This window comes from Chelonus insularis, unplaced genomic scaffold (genome assembly GCF_013357705.1).
Source record: "Chelonus insularis isolate UGA/USDA-ARS -01 unplaced genomic scaffold, ASM1335770v1 contig_41_pilon, whole genome shotgun sequence".
Classification (NCBI taxonomy): domain Eukaryota; kingdom Metazoa; phylum Arthropoda; class Insecta; order Hymenoptera; family Braconidae; genus Chelonus; species Chelonus insularis.
In genome coordinates this window covers 109,287-130,020 of record NW_023276571.1, presented here as the reverse complement: position 1 = coordinate 130,020, position 20,734 = coordinate 109,287, and the positions used below count along the sequence as shown (strand labels likewise).

The window sequence follows — 20,734 nt, the reverse complement described above, 5'->3', positions numbered from 1 at the left end:
ATCATTCATTGATTCCTCATAATGGGTAAAAAATTGTGTTTGACTCAAAATATTTACACCTCAGCAAGTAGGTATTGTATTATTTAATCACAGATGTGTGTGTGTGTGTGTTCAACTTCTGGTTGACGATTTAACACATCTGAACAGACATACGTATTATATATTTTATATAAGCGCAGACGCAAAATAGTGCAGTCTGTCTCAAGTCGCAAATACTGATGAGAATGGCGATGTAATAAGGTCTAGAAGTCTATCAGTTAGCTACATTAAAAATCTGCATCGTAAAATATGAAATTTTATACAAAATATTTTAATACAATAAAATAATTATTTATATACATTAGTAGAAATTTATTATGCGCAAGAAGCTACTCATTTTCTTGTTTTTTATTTTCAAACTTCAAAGGGTGTGGCTTTGACGAACTTCCTAGATTATTAATTAAACACACTTCCAACAGAATCATCCGAATAATAATAAGTCTACTTAGTTGAATATTATTTTAAAAAGTTAAACGAGCTAGTTAAACGAAGAATCTTCCTCAATCATCTAGTTGACATAAAAGAGCAAGGCCTCGTTTGATCCAATGACTCACTGGTAATTCTGTGTCAAGCAAAATCATTAAAACGTAATTAGTTGAATGTCCCGTTGTTTTCAGTGTACCAAATCGTGCTGATGTTATGTATAAAGGGCACTCATATCGTTTTCCTATCTTTATACATGAAATTTCGCTTGGCTTAAGCCAAACAATAGGCATCAAATCCCATAGCACTTTCGGTTGACTCTCAACGAGAACTGTTTTATCTATATCCCATCTACCGCCAGCTAAATACATTCCATAGACATAAACTCCATCGACAGGAGCCTCTGAGATTGTGTAAACAGACATCACCTAAAAATAATAATTATTTAATGTTCCCAAAAAATTTCTGATCAATACTAATTATACAGTTGAATGTAATTTAAAAATTATTGGAGTAAAGTACATACATTTTATATACAACTCTAATTATAAAATTTTTTCATATTTGAAATATTTATGTAATGAGTAAAACTTGTGTTAATTAAATTAATTAAGGAATAGAGAGAAATATTTGAAACATTTTATCAATACCTCAAAGTCTAAATCTACTTTGTCAATTGACATTTGATACTTTCGAGCAAAATTTTGTAAAACACTAGTCAGAAATCCATGGATAAATGAAAATCCTGATATCCAAAAACTTGAAGGCTTTCCATGGTCCAACCACTTTTTGAAAAAATTTAATCTCTCAATGAAATCATTTATAAAACCTGAAAGAGACTTTAAACTGGGATAAGTACTGGCTTGCATCCATCTTGAAGGAAGTTTAGCATTTAAAATTTGTTGAATGAAAGTCTATCAAAAAAAAATAAAAAATAATCTTAAAACTGATCTTTGTTAATGAATAGTAAAATATTAGATTATTTATGAAAATTTTTACCTCCATTTCAACAGTCATTACTATCATTCCCAGCACAGTTTTTTCCATTATCTCTAGTGACCTGCGTATTTCTCTATGGAGGATATTAAATCTTTCGATTTCCTGAACAAGAACTGTGTTCATTGATTCTTCATAAGAAACTGGATACATTTTTTTAGCCTCATCAAGATCAAAAAGTGGTGGAAGCTTATCATAAATATCATTCTTGAGTTTGATCAAAAATTCATCTTGTTCATAACTATCTCTAACTACAGTAGAACCTTGGATTTTCATCATCGAATCAAAAAAGGTTTTGGAAATCTCTAGATTACGACTAATCTCTGCATTGAAGTGAAGACCAAAAACTTCGGGTGATGGACTTGAAGGGAGAGCTTGAATTTTTTTTAAATAGCTTTGGTAATCATTTTTTTTCGGTAAACTATATTCAAGTCCATTTAAAAATGTGTAACTATTATCATTTATTATATCTTCATTATAGAAATCTTGTAAAATTGTCATTAAACATCGACGATCTCGGTCATCTGTTACTCTGCCTCCGTAATTACATTCTCCAGTTAAATAAGTAATTGCTTTGATAGGAATCTGCAATAAAAAGCAATAATGTTAGAAGAGTTATTTATCTACATCAAGCTGAACATTCTTCTGACGTATTTAAATCATTGCTTCGAACAATCATTAGCTAATAGTAGATCATAAAATTTATTTATAAACAGAACATGATCAATACTTTTAATTAATAACCAGCTTATTAACTTTCTATTAATATTAATAATTAAAAAAACATACCTCATCATAGTCGTTGATAAATATTTTCAGTTGACAAACAGATATCTGAAAATCAGATTCATTGAATTCATATTTAATATTCCATCCCTGGGCTCCATAATTCCTTCGTTCTTGTACCAAAGCATGAAAGAAACATAAGCCATATAGGAGTCTTGAAAACACTTTTTCTTTCCCAGGACAGCCTTCGTAAAATTCTGGATTATTTACTGGTTCTGAAGTATACGATCGTAATAAATTTTGCTGTAAACCCGTCGGTGGTTCATCAATTATTTTTACACTATTTTGAAGAATAGAAATTGGAAATTCTTCCGAAGGATAACTTGTCAACCATAGTCTAAAATCAGCATTTGTATTTGTTGTGTCCATTTTTTCACAAATTTTTTCTAAAGTGGGCAACCACGATACTCCAAGATGACAATTCTGAAGACAAACCCAAGAACCTGAACCTTTAGCCTCTTCTATCAATCTTTGTGCTTTGGGGCCTTGACCTTGACCTAAAGAAGTGGAGTCAAATTTGGAAGAAAAGTTCATAGTGGCAGCAAAGTTAGCTAAAGCCCTCATGGGATCAAACCCAGGACGGAGAATAAATATTAGAGGAGTTAAACAGTTTGAATCTAAGAAAGACTTTGATATGTCAAAAGTCGGTGGAGTGATAAATCTTTGTCCTAGTCCTTTCTCTATGAATTTCATGATCTCTTTAGTAATAATATCCGGCTTGACTGCTTTGATGATAAATAACTTCTGAAAATCTGACAATCTTTTATTCCAATATTCAGGAATAAACACATCTGTTAGAGAAGTTGAATCATAAAATTGTTTCCAAATATTTAAATTATTTTTAAAATCTTCACGAAATCCTGCAAATGAAGGAAGACTATCAAGACGACATATTTCCTCCCAATAGCGTGCCGGAAGCCAATCTTTAGCTGGATTTTCTTCAACTTTTCCTACTATTATCCCTTCAGATAAGAAAAATTTATATTCTTCTTTCTTTATTTCTTGGTTTACTGATAAAATAGTTGTGTACAACAAAAAAGAATATAACAACTTGTCTCTTTCAAATAGAGATCTGCTAACATTCTGATAGAGATTATAAGTAAAAGTATCTCTTAAGAATATCAATCTTTGCTTGAGAATTTTACTTTTATTAGCAGTCTCAATGGAAATAATATAAAGATTAATAAACCAAGTTAGAGAAAATTGGTACATTGGATTGATGTTTGGTAAATCAGTAAGAGTATAAAAAAGAAAAGAACTATAATTTGCAAAGGATTTATAATTACATCGGAAAACTTCAATCTTTCGTTCTGTTTCTTTGGTAGATTCTTGTTTTTTTAATATATTTACCGATAATATTTTCAATGAGTCTAAAATTTCTACAGCTTCTTCATCATCTAGAATCTTTGATCCACTTGTAGAGAGAGTTTTTAAAATATTATCTTCAATTTCCTGCAAAGTCTTTAGGTTCGTTGCTTTTTGAACAATCAATTGTTCTCGTTTTTCTTGAAGATCAGGCCTCTCTTTGGCTACAACAATTTCTAATAACTGATCTTCAAGACCTACAGTTGTTAGAGCAAAATTTATTAATGTCACTTTATTATAAACTTCCGGCAAGAAGTGTGGATTACGTAATTTAGTAGTCATATATAATCTAAATCTTGGATCATAAGATATTACTTTTTCTCCACAAGTAATGTAATATGCTTTATTAATAGTGTAGATATTCTTCATTAATATAGGATCTAATGAAGTATCCAACTCTTCAAGAATATTCTCAATTAAAACTGGTTTACCATATTCAATACACTGTTCAATTATTTTCATGTAATTATCATTTAATTTAACTACTTCAAGTTCACTTAATTTTTCCATGTTCCGAATCCACTTATTTGCTTGGCTTTGAGGATCGATACATAAACTCCATTTCTTTGAATTGCTCATAATAATTGCATTCTCTGTTGAAAACGAATCACGAGGCAAGCTAAAAATATTCCATGAGTTTATTTCAACATCAGAACCTAGGTTATTGATAAAATTATAACTGTCAGAGCAAGAAATATTTAAATTCTTGACGAAAGCAGTCCATTTATCGACACAATCTGATCGATAATTAGATGTAAAGGGTCCCAAGTACGCTATAATACCAGAAGAAATTAGAATATCTCCTGGTAAAGTATTATAAGAGATCTGAAGTCTTTCTGCCATCATTGTCCATCGATCTTTCTCATTACCCAACCCACTAATAAGTTTTTCAGCTCGAATTAATTGATTTTTACAATTGGACACTTGGTTTTCTAAGTCAGTTTTCTTCTCTAGAATTGTCTGGAGATTCGTCTTCAGTTCTGATAATTTTTCATTAAGTTCCAACAATGATTGTCGTTTCTCTTCAAGCACAGCTAAGATATTTGAATAATCTTTTTCTGCTATCTCCAGTTGAGCTTTTTTTGGTGCCACTTCTTTAGCAACTTTATCATAAAGTACTATAGCACGAACCCACTTGCATAAACCTTGAGCTGCTTGAGAAGCTTTTGCAACGACTGAAGGTGTAAAATTTGGATTGGATAAATAAGTTTTCTTGATTTCATGGATAATTTTTTCAGGTATATTGTCTTTATCATAATTCCGTAAATGTTCAAGGAATTTTATATCACTTAGGAGTTTTTTGCTTGGAGTCCAATAATCTAATGAAGTTTTCCCAGTTTCTGGGATGATTTTTCTATCAGGTGGAATTTGAAGCATTACACAGATTGCTGACATGACAAGTTTAACTCCAGCTGGTGGATTTTTCATGACTTTAATAAAAGATATATCACTTGGTTTAAGAATATTCAAAGCTTCTAGAGCTTCTTCAAGAACAGGAAGAGCTTCAGCAAGATCTGCTTCACATTCAGCTTTTAAAGCTTTAGCTATTTCTGCTTGATAGTTAGCAGAATCTTCATCCTTCTTCACCAAAGCCATCGTTTTTTCTACTGTTATATTTTCAGCTTCAATTATTTTCATCATTTCAGTTGTTTGTTTAGCAGATTCTTCAAGTCCAGGCTTTAATTTTTGAAGATCTTCTTTTATTTTTTCTATTTGTTTAGCAGCAAAAATTAATTTATTTACACCATTTAAATACCTATCCTTCAGGTGTATTATTTCATTCTGCTTTTCACTCATTAATTTTTCATAAACTCTAATTAAATCCAAGAAGGTTGTTGTTGTAACATATGTTTTCCTTCCAGAAGATCGATAAAAGTTATCACTAACATTTTTGGCACAACTATGAAAGTACTTGCAAGCCTGAACAACATTAATTTTATCGCTTTCTGTGATATTGATATTTGTGATAAATTTAACACAGACTTGTTCCAAAGCCTCCTCAGGCCAAACTTCAAACCAATCGATTGTACAACAGTTAACAATACTTGGAAATAATCTTATTCTAGCGTGTAATTTGTCTCCAATAGAACTGAAACACAGCATAAGGTGTAATTTTTCTTTACAACGATTAACAAAATATGATAAAATTGTCAGCACTGATAAATCTAAATTTCTATCATTATTTTGAGCTGCCAATCGACACATTTCTATTATTTCTTGCTTCTCTTCTGGATTAAATAAATTCGGAATTTCTCCTAAATTTAACAAGCTGTTAATATCACTTAGAAATACTTCATTTTTTATCTGCTCTTCAGTAAAAAGAAATACCACATCTTTTCCAGTACCACCAGACATTTTTAGAATTTTTTTAATGTCTTCTCTCCACTCATCTAGATCATATAAATTACCAATCTTAGATTGGAACAGTTGATAGCTTGTCATATGAGCTGCTAATCTTGTCAAGGATTGTCGTCCAGATCCTTTAAGCCCAATCATCAATAAACTTCCTCCAGGAATCGCTAGAACTCTACTTATTCTTGCTAAATGTTTCAAAGCAAATTTAAATGGAATTATTTCTAATTTAGTAGTATGACTTAAATTGTAATCTTCAATACATTGAAAAGCTATCTCTTCAAAATCTTTCATCACAGATACTTCTTCATATCTTCTGTCTATCACCGGTACATCAATGTTCATAAAGTTTCCAAAAATTAAATCTTCCAGACTCTCTTCTGTCAATTGACCCTCAAACTTTGGTAAGTTATTGAAAGCTGTATCAAACGATTCCTTCAACGAATGTTGAACAGCATGTTTTATTTGTAAAAAAAGCCAATGTCGATCTTTCTGATCAACTAAGCGATCACCAAATATTCTTAAAGTCTCATGAACCCACAGACGGGTAAAAGTAGTTTTTGATACTACAGACTCTTTTCTAATCATAATACAGCCAATAATAACTTTAGCAAAATCTCGTAAATTAATTAAATAATGAGACTTCATTGGAGTTGGTCTCAATTCATTACCTACTCTTTTAAAAACTTCTAAAGTTGCGTTTACAATTTCATCAATTACAGTGTTAATATCCGAGGCAAATCCATTACGTTTTAACCCAATTAGTGATAAATGAGTGAAAATTCGTAAAATACTTTTATCAGAAAAATGATTGATTGAAAATAAATTGAAATGCCTGAGAAATCTTTGATAAATTTCTTGCCTACTACCTCCTGGTGGTGCCATTGCACAAATAAATATCGTATCTAAAATATACATTTTTTCTACTTGTTTCAAGTCATACCAATGATTATGATCAAACACTTGTCTAAGTAATTCAATGGCTGGTTGAGCTCCATATGTTTCTTTAGCAGACATGTTAATGTCATCAATAAAAACAATACAACAAGATGTATCAATTGGACGATACATATTTTTTTTATGTCTAAATAATTTATTTATAACTAATTCTTGAGTCTCAGCTGCTGTTGTTTGTGGTGTAAAGGTGATCATATTTGGTAAATAGCTCTTCTGATCTAACTTATTCATTATAATGTTTTGAATATAAAAGCTCTTTCCTGTTCCTGTTTCTCCATAGAATAAAAATCTTCTTCCATGTTTGATATGCTTCAAAAAGAGGTATTGATATCTTAGAGTATCAACTGTTGGAACAACTATCTGATTAATACTAAGTTTTTCAAGAACTTTTTCATTCTTCAAGTTATCTTCAAACGTCTTCCATGCTCCTTTACCTTTAAAAGTATAATAATTATCATAAATCATGCCTTCTGATGGTAATGAAATCAAATCTTCTGCAACACTTGAAGGTACTGGATGTGTTTCAACTTGATTTTTCCAAAGACTAGCACAGAAATGATTAAAATGAACTCGAGAATCTGCATCCAAAGTACCTCCGATTCCCCAAACCACTGCCAACATCATTGCAGCTTGGATCCAAGAGCTGATATAGCTTTCAATATTTTTTTCCGCTCCATTTTCTTCCATTGCATCGTCGCAAAATATTTGGAATAAACTTAAAGTCGACATAAATTGATTTAACTGTCCAGAATAGAGAGAAATTCGACACTTTTTTAGAGTGAACTCCAAGCATATATCAATTAGCCATTCAAAAAGATCTTTTATTAAAGTCATGCTACCTTTAGCCCATTTTAAGTTTAATGTATTATACCAAGATTCTATAAAATATTTCCAATTAAACACCTGAGGCTCAATGTAAATCATACCACATCTGGAGACGGTAGCTGGTGATGCTTGAAGCAGATCCATTGTTTCGAATACCATTGACATAGTTCCTGTCATTTGTAGCACTTCTCCAGAAGTTAAACATAATTTCTTATTATCATCAAGGACTGTATTTAAGTTTTCTATCCATACTGCATCAACTGGTCCATCAAAAATGATCCATTTTCTGGACAAAGATTCATCAGAACTAAATTTTCGAAATATTTTTGAAATAACTCCGTCAGTCCATTCGCTAGAAATATGATCAAACTGTCCATAAAGCTGTCCTATAGAAATGGACTTTGGATTTATAGTCGTGTAAATTGTTGAAATATCATCGACATTTTTCCACTTGTCCACCAACGTCAATGCATCAGCTAGAGTATGTAAAACAGATGTTTTACCTCCAAAAGGACCACCAACTAGCATTAAGCCATATCGGACTATCATCATTTCATAAGTTTGAATTATTTTGAGTAGAAATCCGTCATATAATTGGAGATTTCGTTGATCAGCAATTGTTTGTAGAGCTTTTATTAACATTTCATAATCAGGAGATGGTAAATTTACTCCAGGAAATAAATCAGATATAATTCCTTGAAACAATGGAATGTCATGGGATAAAAATTTAGGCAGGTTTACGTCAACAATTGATCGAAGAATCAGAACTAATTCATCTTCATCAGGGAATTTTGATTTTAAATTTTGTGCTGTAGTTAAAACAGCTTTAACTGCTCTCATTCCATAATCATAGTGAGCTTGAGTAGAAAGTTGTTCTGAACACAGTTTGAATGTAGATACAATTTTTACAGCTAAAGTTCTTGCTTCGTAGAAACCGGAAGAGTAAAGAAAAATTTCAGCAATCATGGCATAGTCTGGTACCATCATGGCAACAGTTCTGAAAAGAACTTTAAGATTATCAGGAAGCTCAGAACGACCTGCATACCCAGGATTCATTGTGATACAAATGTAAACCGCAGGATTTAAAGTTAACTCAGTTCCTTCAAAGACAAATGTTGTTAGGTTCGCTCTGACAGCTTGAATAATACATAAAATCTGCTGTGCTACTACAGAAAGTACTTCTAATTCGATTCGATTAAATTCATCGAAACAGGCCCAAGCTCCACACGATGCTAGTCCTTTGAAAAATTTCCCCATGTTTTTGTAATCTAAACTTTCTGAGCAGTTGAAGACAACACATTGAACAGCTATTGCTCGTGCTAGGTCTTTCGTCGTTTCTGTTTTTCCCGTTCCTGCTGGACCTTCAGGAGCTCCATTCAAATGAAGAGAATAAGCTCCAATCAAAGTTCTGTAGCATCTGGAAATTTATAATATTTATTATTATGATGAAATCAATAAATCAACATTTTGTAAAATTATATTTGAATTTAGGTAATTCAATTTATTTACTTGTTTATGATATTAACCATGTAAATTTTTAAAATAAAAGTTTTCTAAAAAAGAGTTTTCATTATTTAAAAATATTGAAGCATTAATAAATTGATGCTATATATTAACTTCAGAACAAAATAAATGAATAAATTCCACGAATACTTTTAATTAATGTTCAATACAATAATAAACAATAGCTCCATAAATATTACACAAAATTCATTTTGCAAGAGTAATAATACAAATTATTTCATCTTTTGAAACAGACACATTTAAATTTAAATGAATGAATTAATATTAAACTAAAATTATATAAAAAATTATTTTGTAAAAAATTACCATTTAATAAAATACGTTTTCATATGATAAATTATTATTTAAAAAAAATTTGAATTGAACTTTCCTCAACGGTTTATTAAGTAAACAATTGTTTTAAAATATGCTTCTGATAAGATTATAATAACTAGTTGTTTAACACAAGCGTCTTCATTATTATCTCTCTAAATAATTGAGATTTATAACACGAGAATCCTAATAACAAGATTGTAATGATAATGTACAGCTATGCAGTGATAGGAAAATTATTCTAAAAGTTTTGAACTTTTATTTTTCATTACTCATCAATTTATAACTTCAATATTTTAATTTTCAATCAGATGGTAATTCAAAAATGAAAACTTTTTCTTTTTATATTCCCAACACTGCAAACAATGTGTTTAATTATAATTAATATTTACCGATCTGTAAGAGGAGTGATAACAAGTCTCGAACAATTTCCTAAATATTCATAGGCATAAGGTACGGTGGCATTAATAATTTTTATAAGTACATTGTCTTTCCAATAATAACGTAATTGTGCCAACCACTCGAAGTCTGTCTCACTTACAATTCCCTTCTCGATCAATAGCTTTACCACATCTTGAGCATGAACGTCTATTGTAATCAAAGCATTGAGAGTCGTGCGATTTTGTGCTTTTAACTGTCCTACAAAAGAGCATAATTTTTATATTACTCATTAACACCCACTAATAAATCTAAATAAATAAACATTTATTAAATTCATTTACCTCGAACTAAATTAATCATATCAACCATTTGGACCTTTAGATTCTCATAGAGTATCTGAAGAGGTGAAACCATATGAGTTGAAAAACAATTTTGAACAGCTGCAGTCCAGTAAATTTGTGAAACACAAAGTACCACTTGTCCTGGCCACATCAACACCCATCGAGCTCTTGTAGTACTTTCATAATCATAATAACTCATCATGATTTCATGTTTTATAGATTTTATCATCTGCTCTTCTACTTGGATTAGCCATCGTTCAACGCAACCTTTAGCATCTTTGGTACAAATAATTTTTTGAAAGTTTATTTCTTCTTTATCATCACTGATCATTGATAGAATTTCATCATTTTCATTGATACCAAGTCTTGCTATTCCTTCAAAGCATTTTTTCAAATGACGTTGTACCTTTGAAGGATCTTTTGTTTCCGACAGGATTTCAAGCATATCATCATTGCTAAGGAAAAAAAATCGTGGAAAAAACAATCGTTTCTTTTCTAAATAATTAATAACTCCATCGTTGACTTTTTCTAATAATTCATTAGCTCTTTTCATGACTCTGTAAAGCCTTTCAGATCCTGCAGAATTTTTAACTTGAGGATTGCGATCTACAGACTTCATGGCATCTCTGAAAATTTTATTAACTTGTTCAAACATCAGTCCTTCCTCTGGCAATTGACTAACGATATCCTTGCTAGAAAAAATTGGTAGCAGGTACATCCATTGCATCTGAACTTGTGTCCATTCGTTGATAGTCTTCTGAATCATCAAAAGAAGGTCATAGAAAATTTTAACGTCATTTTCAATAGGTTTAGAAAAAGCTGAACCTCTCATCATCTGGATTTTTACAATATGCTCTTCAAGAATTGTCTGAACGTCATCTACTTGAGTTAAAATAGTACCAACATCTTTGTAAGCAAGTGTACTAAATGTCATCACTTCCCACTCTTGGGTAATCTTAGTAAACAATTTTTGAAAAGATAATTCTCTTGATGCCCCAATACTTATCTCAATAAACTTATCTAAATCTTTGGTCAAATTTTGATTGATAATTTTTCGGAGAGTTGTACCAGCATCTGGAGTAACATCAACACCAACAATACTAGATATTTCATCCCAATGTCTCTGTTGGAGAGCAGGATTAAGAAAGCAAGTTGCTATTGGAAGATACTTTTGAAACCATTTAACATTGTCAAGTAATTGAGTACATAGTTTTACAGGAGTAGGCTGTTTAGAAGGGTCCGGATCATCAACAAATCCAGTAAAAATATTAGAATACTCATCAGCCATTTGATGTTTTAATTTAGCACGAAAAGATTTAGATATCTTACTAAATTCAGCGTAATATTCAGCTGTACGAGTTTCAATAATATTACCATCAAGGTACTCCATTGGACCATCTAACCAGGCTCCACTTTCTCGTTGCCATTTAAGAGCTAGATAAATTAATTGATAAAATGGCGTAATTAATTTATTTAACACTAGTATTCCAGGGTAGACGGTTTGAGGGAAACCAAAAAGACTTTCCTCACTATTTATCCACTTCACTTGTTCATCAAATTTCTCTAATGCAAGAGTAAATTTCCTCATGTCTTCAATGTACTCCCGAATTCGATCAGCATCATCCATATCATTCATTATTACTAATCGCGAAAATATTTCACTTATTTCAAAATTTAAATCATTAATCTTTCCTCGCAACTGCTCTTCAAGATCAAACTTTGTCTGTTCATATAAAGTATTACTTTGTTTAAGTATCTCTTTAATGTTTGATAACCAGCTTACAGTTTTTGTATTCAGTTTATAATCACTAGGATCAAAGTTCGTCATTTCCATTAGAGAAATCATGTTTGAAATTGAGGACTTAATTTTATTTATCACTTCTTCCATAAATGTTGTATTTATATAAATCATATACTGTCCTAATTCAAGAAGTTCTTTAGTAGTTTTGGGCATCGTTAAAGCTCGGTTTTGAATTATTTCAAACTCAAAACAAATTTGATGATTAAAATCCTGATGAATTTTTAATAATTGTCGAATAAGATTCTCTCGCATTCTTTTGACATGATTTTTTAAACCAATTTTAGTACCGCCTTGATAGATTTTTCCTATTTCTACATACTCATTTTCAGATAGCCCATCAATTTCACTGATAATCTTATTTAAATCTTGAATTCTCTTCAGATATTCTTCAAAAGTATGCTCTTTGCTAATGAACTGGTCAATTTCTGTGTAACTTTCTAAATTGTAAATAATTTCAAACTTATTTTGAAAATTTACAACACAATTATCTAGAGATTTCCAAAGCTTTTCTAAAATAAATGTCAATCGTTCATGTGATTCTTGCATAAACCAGTCAGGAACAGCAGCTGAAATAAGCTCATTATCTGATTTCATTGCCAACCATAATTCCAAACAATTTAAAGATGATCCAGCATGACTGATTCTATCCAATACCATATGAAATCGTTCATAAAATTCTTCTTTCAAAGGAATAATAACGATATTATTATTCTCATATTTTAATTGAAATTTTATACATGGTCTAGCCAGATCATCATCTAGAATATTTAACATATGATTGATGCTGTTTATAAGCATCTTGATTATTTGATAAGACATTAATTTCGAAGCAGCTTGAAGAAATTGAAGTAATAATTTTGGTGGAATATCATTGACGTATCTTTTAGTTGTAACTAAAGTAACAATGCTAGCATAATACGTATTCTTGATAATTAAAATTCCTTTATCAATGTCTTCATCAATGATGTTAAAAAATCTGCAAATTAAAAATCATTTGGAAGATTCTTAATAAAATCTTTTCCACGAGCCTTTTTTAGTTGATTGCTAAATGTATCTTATCAGCAAGTATTAAATAATATTTAAGTGTACTTGTTCGGTTCAAGGAATCCAAGTTGACGATAAGTTTCCAAATCACAAATGACATGAGGAAGTAATGATTGTGCTCGTAAAAAAATGTTTCGTATTAATTTATGAGAATAAAAGAATATCTTCTCTAAATTGTGGCGATTTTTTAAATATCGAGGCCGATAAATTGTCCTTCCTTCAAATCTAAAATAATGCTCGCGAAGAATTTCGTAATTAAAATCCAAAGGTACCACACAATTCACTCCAATTTCATGAATTCTATCATAATATAAACTCTCAATCTCTTTCAGATGTGATTCAAAAGATTCCCGGAATTTTTTTTGCAATTTTTGTGGTACAAGTTTCTTTATTTTATCCTTCCAATTCTAAAATAATATTCGAATGTTAATCTCAGGTATAATTACCTGATATAATTAGTTCGTAGATGATTGAAAAATAAACACCAAGTTCTTGTGTATTGGTTGACTGAAAGCATATATTTACTGGAAGAAGTCCAATAGTTGGCAGTTGATCAGCAAATTGTTTCATTTTTTCTAAGCAAAGTCTTGGTGAAATGCCTAAGTGACATTGATGTATAGTTCGATAGTCATTCATATTCTTCTGTATTTGATTTTTTGTCTTGACAGCAGTGATTTTCATTAATTCTTGCACTTCTTCAATCCGTAGCTTTATATTGACATGCAACAAATGAAAGAAATGTTGAAATAAATTAAAAAAAATCTTCATAACATTTTTTTTTCATTTATATTTTAAAATATCATATCATTGATAAAAAAATATCAAACCATTTAATTTCTTTTAAAATATACTTTTTATCATTAATTCTTTTTCAATCTTGAATCTTAAAATATTCAAAATGATTTCATTTATGAACTTATAACCTTTTGGCGCGCGACAGTTGCGATTACCTTATCAAGTTGGAATTTGCCCAGGCCTTTTTTTTCATTAATTTTCGTGTCAAATTCATTCAACGATAGTAATGCTCGCATTTTTGGCTGATAAACTTTCGCATTAGAAAGATTGTAAAAATTGGATGATTCTGACATTTTGATGTATCTAAATTCCTTTTTTTCTATTCAAATCAATAAATAACTAAATAACTAGATTTAACAAGAAATAGATTAGAATATAAACAAGTAAATTATTGGAATAAAAAGTAAGAACAATTATAAAGATATCGATAACGGCATCAATTATTGTTGAACTGAGAAACGAGTTCCTCAGTTGCTTCAATGTTTTTGGACTCCTCACCACTTATTTCTTACTCCTTCTACTGCGATTTTCGCTTTTGCACAAGCGTACAAAATCACATGAGGTATTCTCTTACAATACAAATCAACGAATCAAATGCGAGTTTACAAATGGAGTCACGCCATCTAAATTGTATACTACGTCGATTTGTTTTGTTTTTGTAATGCAACAGATTAATCAATTAATTGAGTTGAAAATCAAATAAATACATTTTTAAATTTAATTTTAATTATCAATGGAGATACCCAGGCATAAAGTTATTGATATTTCATGGAAATTCGGAGGTAAAATAAAAAAATAACCTTACTTTTATTATAAATAATTTATCATAGTTTAATAAATAATTAATTTGTGCATATAATAATCACTAACAATTGTACATCACAACTTAAATCAGTAAATAAACTAATACTCGATTGATTTTTATCAATATCAATTTGTAGGTTAATAAATTAGAACCTTTTTGTTTATTAATAGTTACAGCAGCCACTAGTGAATCTGATCGAACGGGAAAAACATTCCTTCAGTTAAAACTTCTTCTGGATGATAATGGAAATAAACGAGATATATTTACAGAAATGACACTCAGTCAATTTTACAAATTTTTACATGATTTAGAAAAAGCACAGACTAGTTTAAACTTTTTAACTTAACAAGATAAGAATTAATACAATGTTAATATAATTGAGTATATCATATTTTATATCTATTAATTGTAAAATTTTATTCTAAAAAAGTAGAAAAATTAATTCTTTATTATACAATATTATAAAAATAAAATAAAGCTCATCATATTACATATAATTATTATTCTTTAGTATTGAACAGCTGAAGTCTTTAAACCGTTGATCCTACAATCCTCAGATTTGTGACAGCTTTGATTCATGATTAATCATTATTCAGACTACTGAGTACATCTGAAAACAATGACATAATATTAGCCAATATATTGATTGTAAATTTAAAAAAAAAACTACAATCTTTCATTTTTAATATCTCTGTTCTATTGATGTACATCTATTATTAGAGTGTTATGTTTTCGTTTGTATGACAATTTGGATAGTATATGTCTCCAAGATCGGTTAGGCGACAGATAAATCGATAAATAATTGAAAACACAACATTCTTGTAGTTTGAATTACATATTAGGGTCATGTAAAAATTAAATAGATTACTTCTTTAGATTAAAGATTTGTAAATTGTACGACAACTGAACATTATTGCCGATTTATATTAAAAATACTTTAACCTAGTAATTTAATATAATTATTTATTAAGAAAACAATAATAAAATTATTTTAAAATGAAATCGATATTGAAAATTAGTCTTCTTAAAATAAATATTTATCAATAAAATTATCATGTAATTAAAGGCATATATATTTTTATTATTTAATAATAATCAATCATGAATTATCATCAAATTCATGTAACAAAAAAAGATACAAAAATTTCTGGACTAATTTTAGATAAAATTAATTTAGTATGCATATTACAAAAAAAAACAAAAAGTCATGCTCAGTTTGTTAAACTGTTTAATTAATATTATCATTTTATATATTATTTATTTTCAACAATGTATAATTAATTTTAAAAAAGAAACATTTTTCTACAAATATATTTTAACGACTCGTTCATAGCGTCGTACCTTTACAAAAATTGATACAAAACTACAAGCGTGGGTAATAAATAATATAAATGTACTCAATAATAATATCAAACATTAATTAAATATTTTTTTCTATAATAAGGCCAGTAGAGTAATTGTTAATCTGGTTATCACGAGTTGTAGATGATCAATTTTTTTAATTTTAAATGTACATTGAGTTAAATGACATTTCTGTGGACCCGTAACGAGAATTTTCGTGATACTTTATGTGTATTGAATGTATGAGATTAATCAGTAAATATTAAAAAATACGATTAGTTATCTCTCACAAGTTTAACATCATTAATTATTACAATTAAATGTATTAAAAGAAACAAAAAAAGGGGGGTATTAAAAATGATATATAATGATAATGTATTAGTACTAATGAAAAAGCTGAATTCTAAAATCAAGACAATTATTTGAAAAATTATTCTCATTCTCTCTTAGCAGTCTTATTAATCACAAATACCATTACAAAGTAATGTTGAGTATTGTCGTTTAATATTCGCGCATTTGAACGTAGAGATTCGAGCACACGCTTGCTTGAAATAAATTAGTCAAGTGTAGAGTTGGATACTTGAGTGCTCTAAAAGTCCTACGTCTCAGATGAGGACTAGAAGTTGCCCCCCTCTGATTATTCGGTTCAGCAAGGGCTAAAGCCGGATTTTTCATAGTTTCATAAGACGATGAAGAAGAACCTTGCTGTCTGTTTACATCAGGCTCTGCCAAAGACTTGCCTAGATCCGCTTTGTTACGAATAGCCTCTAGAACTGGTAAAATTGCACCAAGAAGTGGTCGCTTTGATGGCTCCCCTGCCCAACATTGCTCCATGAGTTGCCAACATTCATCATCAAAACTTGGCAGACGTTCTGGACGAAGGCCTAGAATTTCCCAATAATAAAAATATGAATAAAAATTTTGATCGCATAAAATATTGACTCATGCTTATATAAATGGTATGGGTAGCTATTGGTCAAATGAATTAGTTAAATATTTATTTATAATTAATAAAATAAATTTACAAACCTTTTCTAACATTAGTCCATAATTGTTCTTTATTATGAAATTGTTCGAAAGCATTAGGCATCTTGGTGTGTCCAGCACAAATATACCAAAATAAGATGCCAAAAGCATAAACATCAACACTACTATCATAATGACCAGAAAGAAGTTCTGGCGCCATATGAACTGGAGTTCCAACAACGCTACCAGACATCATAGCTTCAGTAATACAAAATCCAAGATCTGTTAATTTAGCACGATTTTCAGTATCTAATAAAACATTTTTTAATTTAATATCACGATGAAGTAATCCTTGCGAGTGTAAATATCGAATTCCTTCAAGTACATCTATAGCTATTTGAATTCTCACAATCCAAGATAGTCCTGCTCGTAGTCCACAATATAAATCACGACTAAGACGATCTGTTATTAATAATACAGCTGCTCCAGCACCATGAACACCACCGTAAGTATCATCAATTATAGAGCCACGGAGTTTAACTATTCTCTTGTGATCGGGAATGGATCTTGTATAATAAAATTCCATAGCTAAATCATTCCAATGCCTTTCATCTGGAGGTATAACTGACTTAACTGCACATGGACCTGGAGCACCTCCCCAACCATCACATGCAAAAACTACTCCATACTGTCCTCTTCCTATTTCTTTGCCTTGATGAGGAATACCAAAGCGAACTTTATCACTCATTGACGTTGACTCTAATGATAATTTAGCTAATTTAGGAGCATGAATTTTTCTAATCGCTACTTTTTGTTCTTCAGTTCTTTCTAATTTCCCAGAATAATGATTCTCCAATGACCTCAGAGCTGCATGAAACACATCATGGGATGACTTTATCTTATCTCGAAATTGCATAGAAATTGTTTTGGCTAATCTTACAGGACAGAGAGAATTTAATACATCTAAAACCACTTTTTTCTTCCAAGTAGCATCTAAAGTTGGCGTTGATGACCAGGGAAGAGGTAATGATTTAAACAGTTGTCTCAGTCGTTCCAAAAATGAATGTATCAATGATGGAGATGAATTGTGAAGTTCGACATTATAAGCAGCAGTTAAAATTTGTTTCAATGCATCACTTGCTAAAAGATTCGAGTCATGATCGTAACTTTTTTCTAATTCTAATAAACAACGTTGTAAAGTACCGACAAATGTTTCTCGCAAACAATTGACAGATGTAACTAATTGTCGTGCCACTTTTTCACTTAGTTTCCTCAATACCTGTCTTTGAACTTCAACATTAAATGTATAATTTTGATCTTGATTCTCATCTGCTGTTAAAGACCAATTATCTTTCATTTCTTGAATTATTTTTCGTATTAATTCAGTCAATTCATCTTGGTTTTGATTGACAATATTCATTAAACTCGTGTACAACTCACTTTCTTTTTGCTGTGCATACTGAATTCTCTTTGGTGTTATCTGTATTTCTCTCGCCATATCGTAAGCACTCAAAATAAACTTTCGAAGTGCATTTGTCTGAACTCCATTGAGATAATTACTTGCATTAACGAGATAAGTCTGGAGACAACTGCGAGTAAATTGCAAAATTCGATCCATTCTTTCACAAGATTCAATAAAATCATTTGAATTAATATATTTTCCACCGTTCAACCAAGGCATTTGATCATCATCCGATTCATCTATTTGTAAAAAACCAAGACTCCCTAATTGATCGAACCAAGTTAAACCTAGAGAATTCATTTTTTCGAGATTCAAACCTTCATCTTCTTTTTCTTCCAATTCTAAAACATGATTTTTTTCTTTCTCAACCTGACTTTGCAATCGATGTTGCTCTGATTCTGTCAAATCTTCATCAATATTATCAAATATAATCTTTGCCAAAGAAGAAACGAATAGTACAGGATGGTATGGATAGGTTTCTTTAAGTTCTCTCAGTTCTTTAGTATTTTCTTCATTTAAAGGATAATCACTCAATGCATATAAAAAAATTGGAAGAATTCCTAAAACTCCTTTTGCAAGAGTTCGAATTGCTGCTATGTCAGGTACCACAAAAATTTGTACTCCTTCTTTCAACATCGGTCGATCAAGTTTAACATCTAGAATTGTAGGACAATTGGGATCTTCATTAGTAGGTCGAATTAAATCTTCCATCGAAAGTGTCTCCCATGTTTTTTCATTTATTTGAATTGTTTCCACAACTTCGTATTCCAATCCTAAAGTCACACTCACATTATTAGTATGACTGTAACTAAATTTAATCCATCGCCAATTACCATCTGCTAGTGGCATTACATCTAGGCCTAAACAACGATTGACTAATGTTGCTTTTGACTTACAGTCTTGGCCTGATATTACAATCGCTGGGTGATTGTCCAGAATGTAAGTAAGACGATCCAGGGTCAAGGAGGGTAGTAATTCATCCATAATATTTTCTAAAATATTTAAAATATATTTTTAATTAAATCTTTTAATTTAGACTTCAACATGTAGATTAAATCATTTGAAAAGTTTATATTATTTAAAATAAAATTTATAAATAAATAAAATAAATAATTTTTTTAGATACTGATGTAGTTAAAATTTTGAGCAATGTTTCTCATATTTAGGATGATGTAATCATAATAAAGTAGGATGATGAAATATATTGAAAAAAAATGAATCAAAATTATTTTAATTAATAGAATACCATCTGGAAAGAAGTTTTCATGATTGATAATTTCCAATGTACTTTGAGTTTCTTGGAAAATATTTCGCAGACGATTGCGGTTTCGTTGATATCTTCGGAATTCTTGTGGCAATTTGCTTACCATTTTATGAGATTCGATATTATTTAGCTCAACAAAGTTTGTTACTCATCACCTAAGTAGATAAAGGTGATTTTATTAATCCAATAATCTTCATTAGGAATGTTAATATTCTAATGACGTAAGAATTGAGTAAAAACATGAAAAGATCTACATAGAAAATAATGTGTCGCACAATCGATGAAGATCTTGATAATAAAAATATAATACAACTTACTTGATGTAGAATCATCGAGTTTCCGGGTAATAGATTAAAATTTACTGCGAATTTCAGTAATTTTAATAATCTTTTCCCAGTTAAAAATAATACTCCAAAACACTGTACTTTAATGGTGATACTAAATTATTTTATCAATTAAATCATGAATAGTCATGCCTAGTTTATTTAAGACACTTCAGACAACCTTAAGTTTTATTAAATTAATTTTAATTATAATTAATAAACTTTTATAATCAATTGTCAATGTTCAACTCAAAGGAAAAGAATATTTCCATAATAATGACACATAATGAAATAATAGTTTATTTAAGTTTCAAATATTAATTATTCAATTTATTTTCCATGTATTGCATGCTTCTATAAATTTCACGTTTTTCTTCTTCTTCTTGTTGAATAGCTTGAAATGTAAATGATAAACTGGAGAAATTATGCAAAATCAGAAAATATAACCTCTAAAACTCCAATAATTTGCAAATAAACCGCAACGAGGCAGCACTTATTGACATCGCGGGGTGGAAATTTAGACTTTGGAAACAGGAAAATTTTTATTCATTAATTAATAATTAATTTGTATGATAATTTTTTTTTTAATCACAATCTGGTTGTTAAACAATACATTTAAATTATTTTTTAGA

The 20,734-nt window shown here is 29.9% G+C and overlaps 3 protein-coding genes across 5 annotated transcripts; 1 reads left to right on the top strand and 2 right to left on the bottom strand.

Moving 5' to 3' along the window:
- Positions 1-373: 373 nt before the first annotated feature.
- On the bottom strand, positions 374-14,421 carry Dhc62B (Dynein heavy chain at 62B). Its single transcript, XM_035087684.1, has 9 exons — positions 14,097-14,421; positions 13,672-13,854; positions 13,192-13,553; positions 10,302-13,078; positions 9,972-10,218; positions 2,248-9,160; positions 1,462-2,043; positions 1,113-1,376; positions 374-890 (listed from the first exon to the last, which is right to left on the bottom strand). The coding sequence occupies exons 1-9, from the start codon at positions 14,232-14,234 to the stop codon at positions 540-542; spliced, it is 11,817 nt and encodes a 3,938-aa protein (XP_034943575.1). The 5' UTR covers positions 14,235-14,421; the 3' UTR covers positions 374-539.
- LOC118069519 (COMM domain-containing protein 7-like) lies at positions 14,413-15,229 on the top strand. The gene is made up of 2 exons (XM_035087689.1): positions 14,413-14,723; positions 14,917-15,229. The coding sequence occupies exons 1-2, from the start codon at positions 14,675-14,677 to the stop codon at positions 15,090-15,092; spliced, it is 225 nt and encodes a 74-aa protein (XP_034943580.1). The 5' UTR covers positions 14,413-14,674; the 3' UTR covers positions 15,093-15,229.
- Positions 15,223-20,564, bottom strand: LOC118069518 (dual serine/threonine and tyrosine protein kinase-like). 3 transcript variants are annotated; one of them, XM_035087688.1, is made up of 5 exons: positions 20,097-20,564; positions 19,762-19,934; positions 17,117-19,507; positions 16,828-16,971; positions 15,223-15,356 (listed from the first exon to the last, which is right to left on the bottom strand). In XM_035087688.1, the coding sequence occupies exons 2-5, from the start codon at positions 19,883-19,885 to the stop codon at positions 15,328-15,330; spliced, it is 2,688 nt and encodes an 895-aa protein (XP_034943579.1). In that variant the 5' UTR covers positions 19,886-19,934; positions 20,097-20,564; the 3' UTR covers positions 15,223-15,327. The 3 variants fall into 3 exon arrangements, with proteins under 3 accessions (XP_034943579.1, XP_034943578.1, XP_034943576.1); XM_035087687.1 differs by having other exon boundaries at positions 15,224-15,356; positions 16,560-16,971; XM_035087685.1 differs by lacking the exon at positions 15,223-15,356 and having other exon boundaries at positions 15,905-16,971.
- Positions 20,565-20,734: the final 170 nt, after the last annotated feature.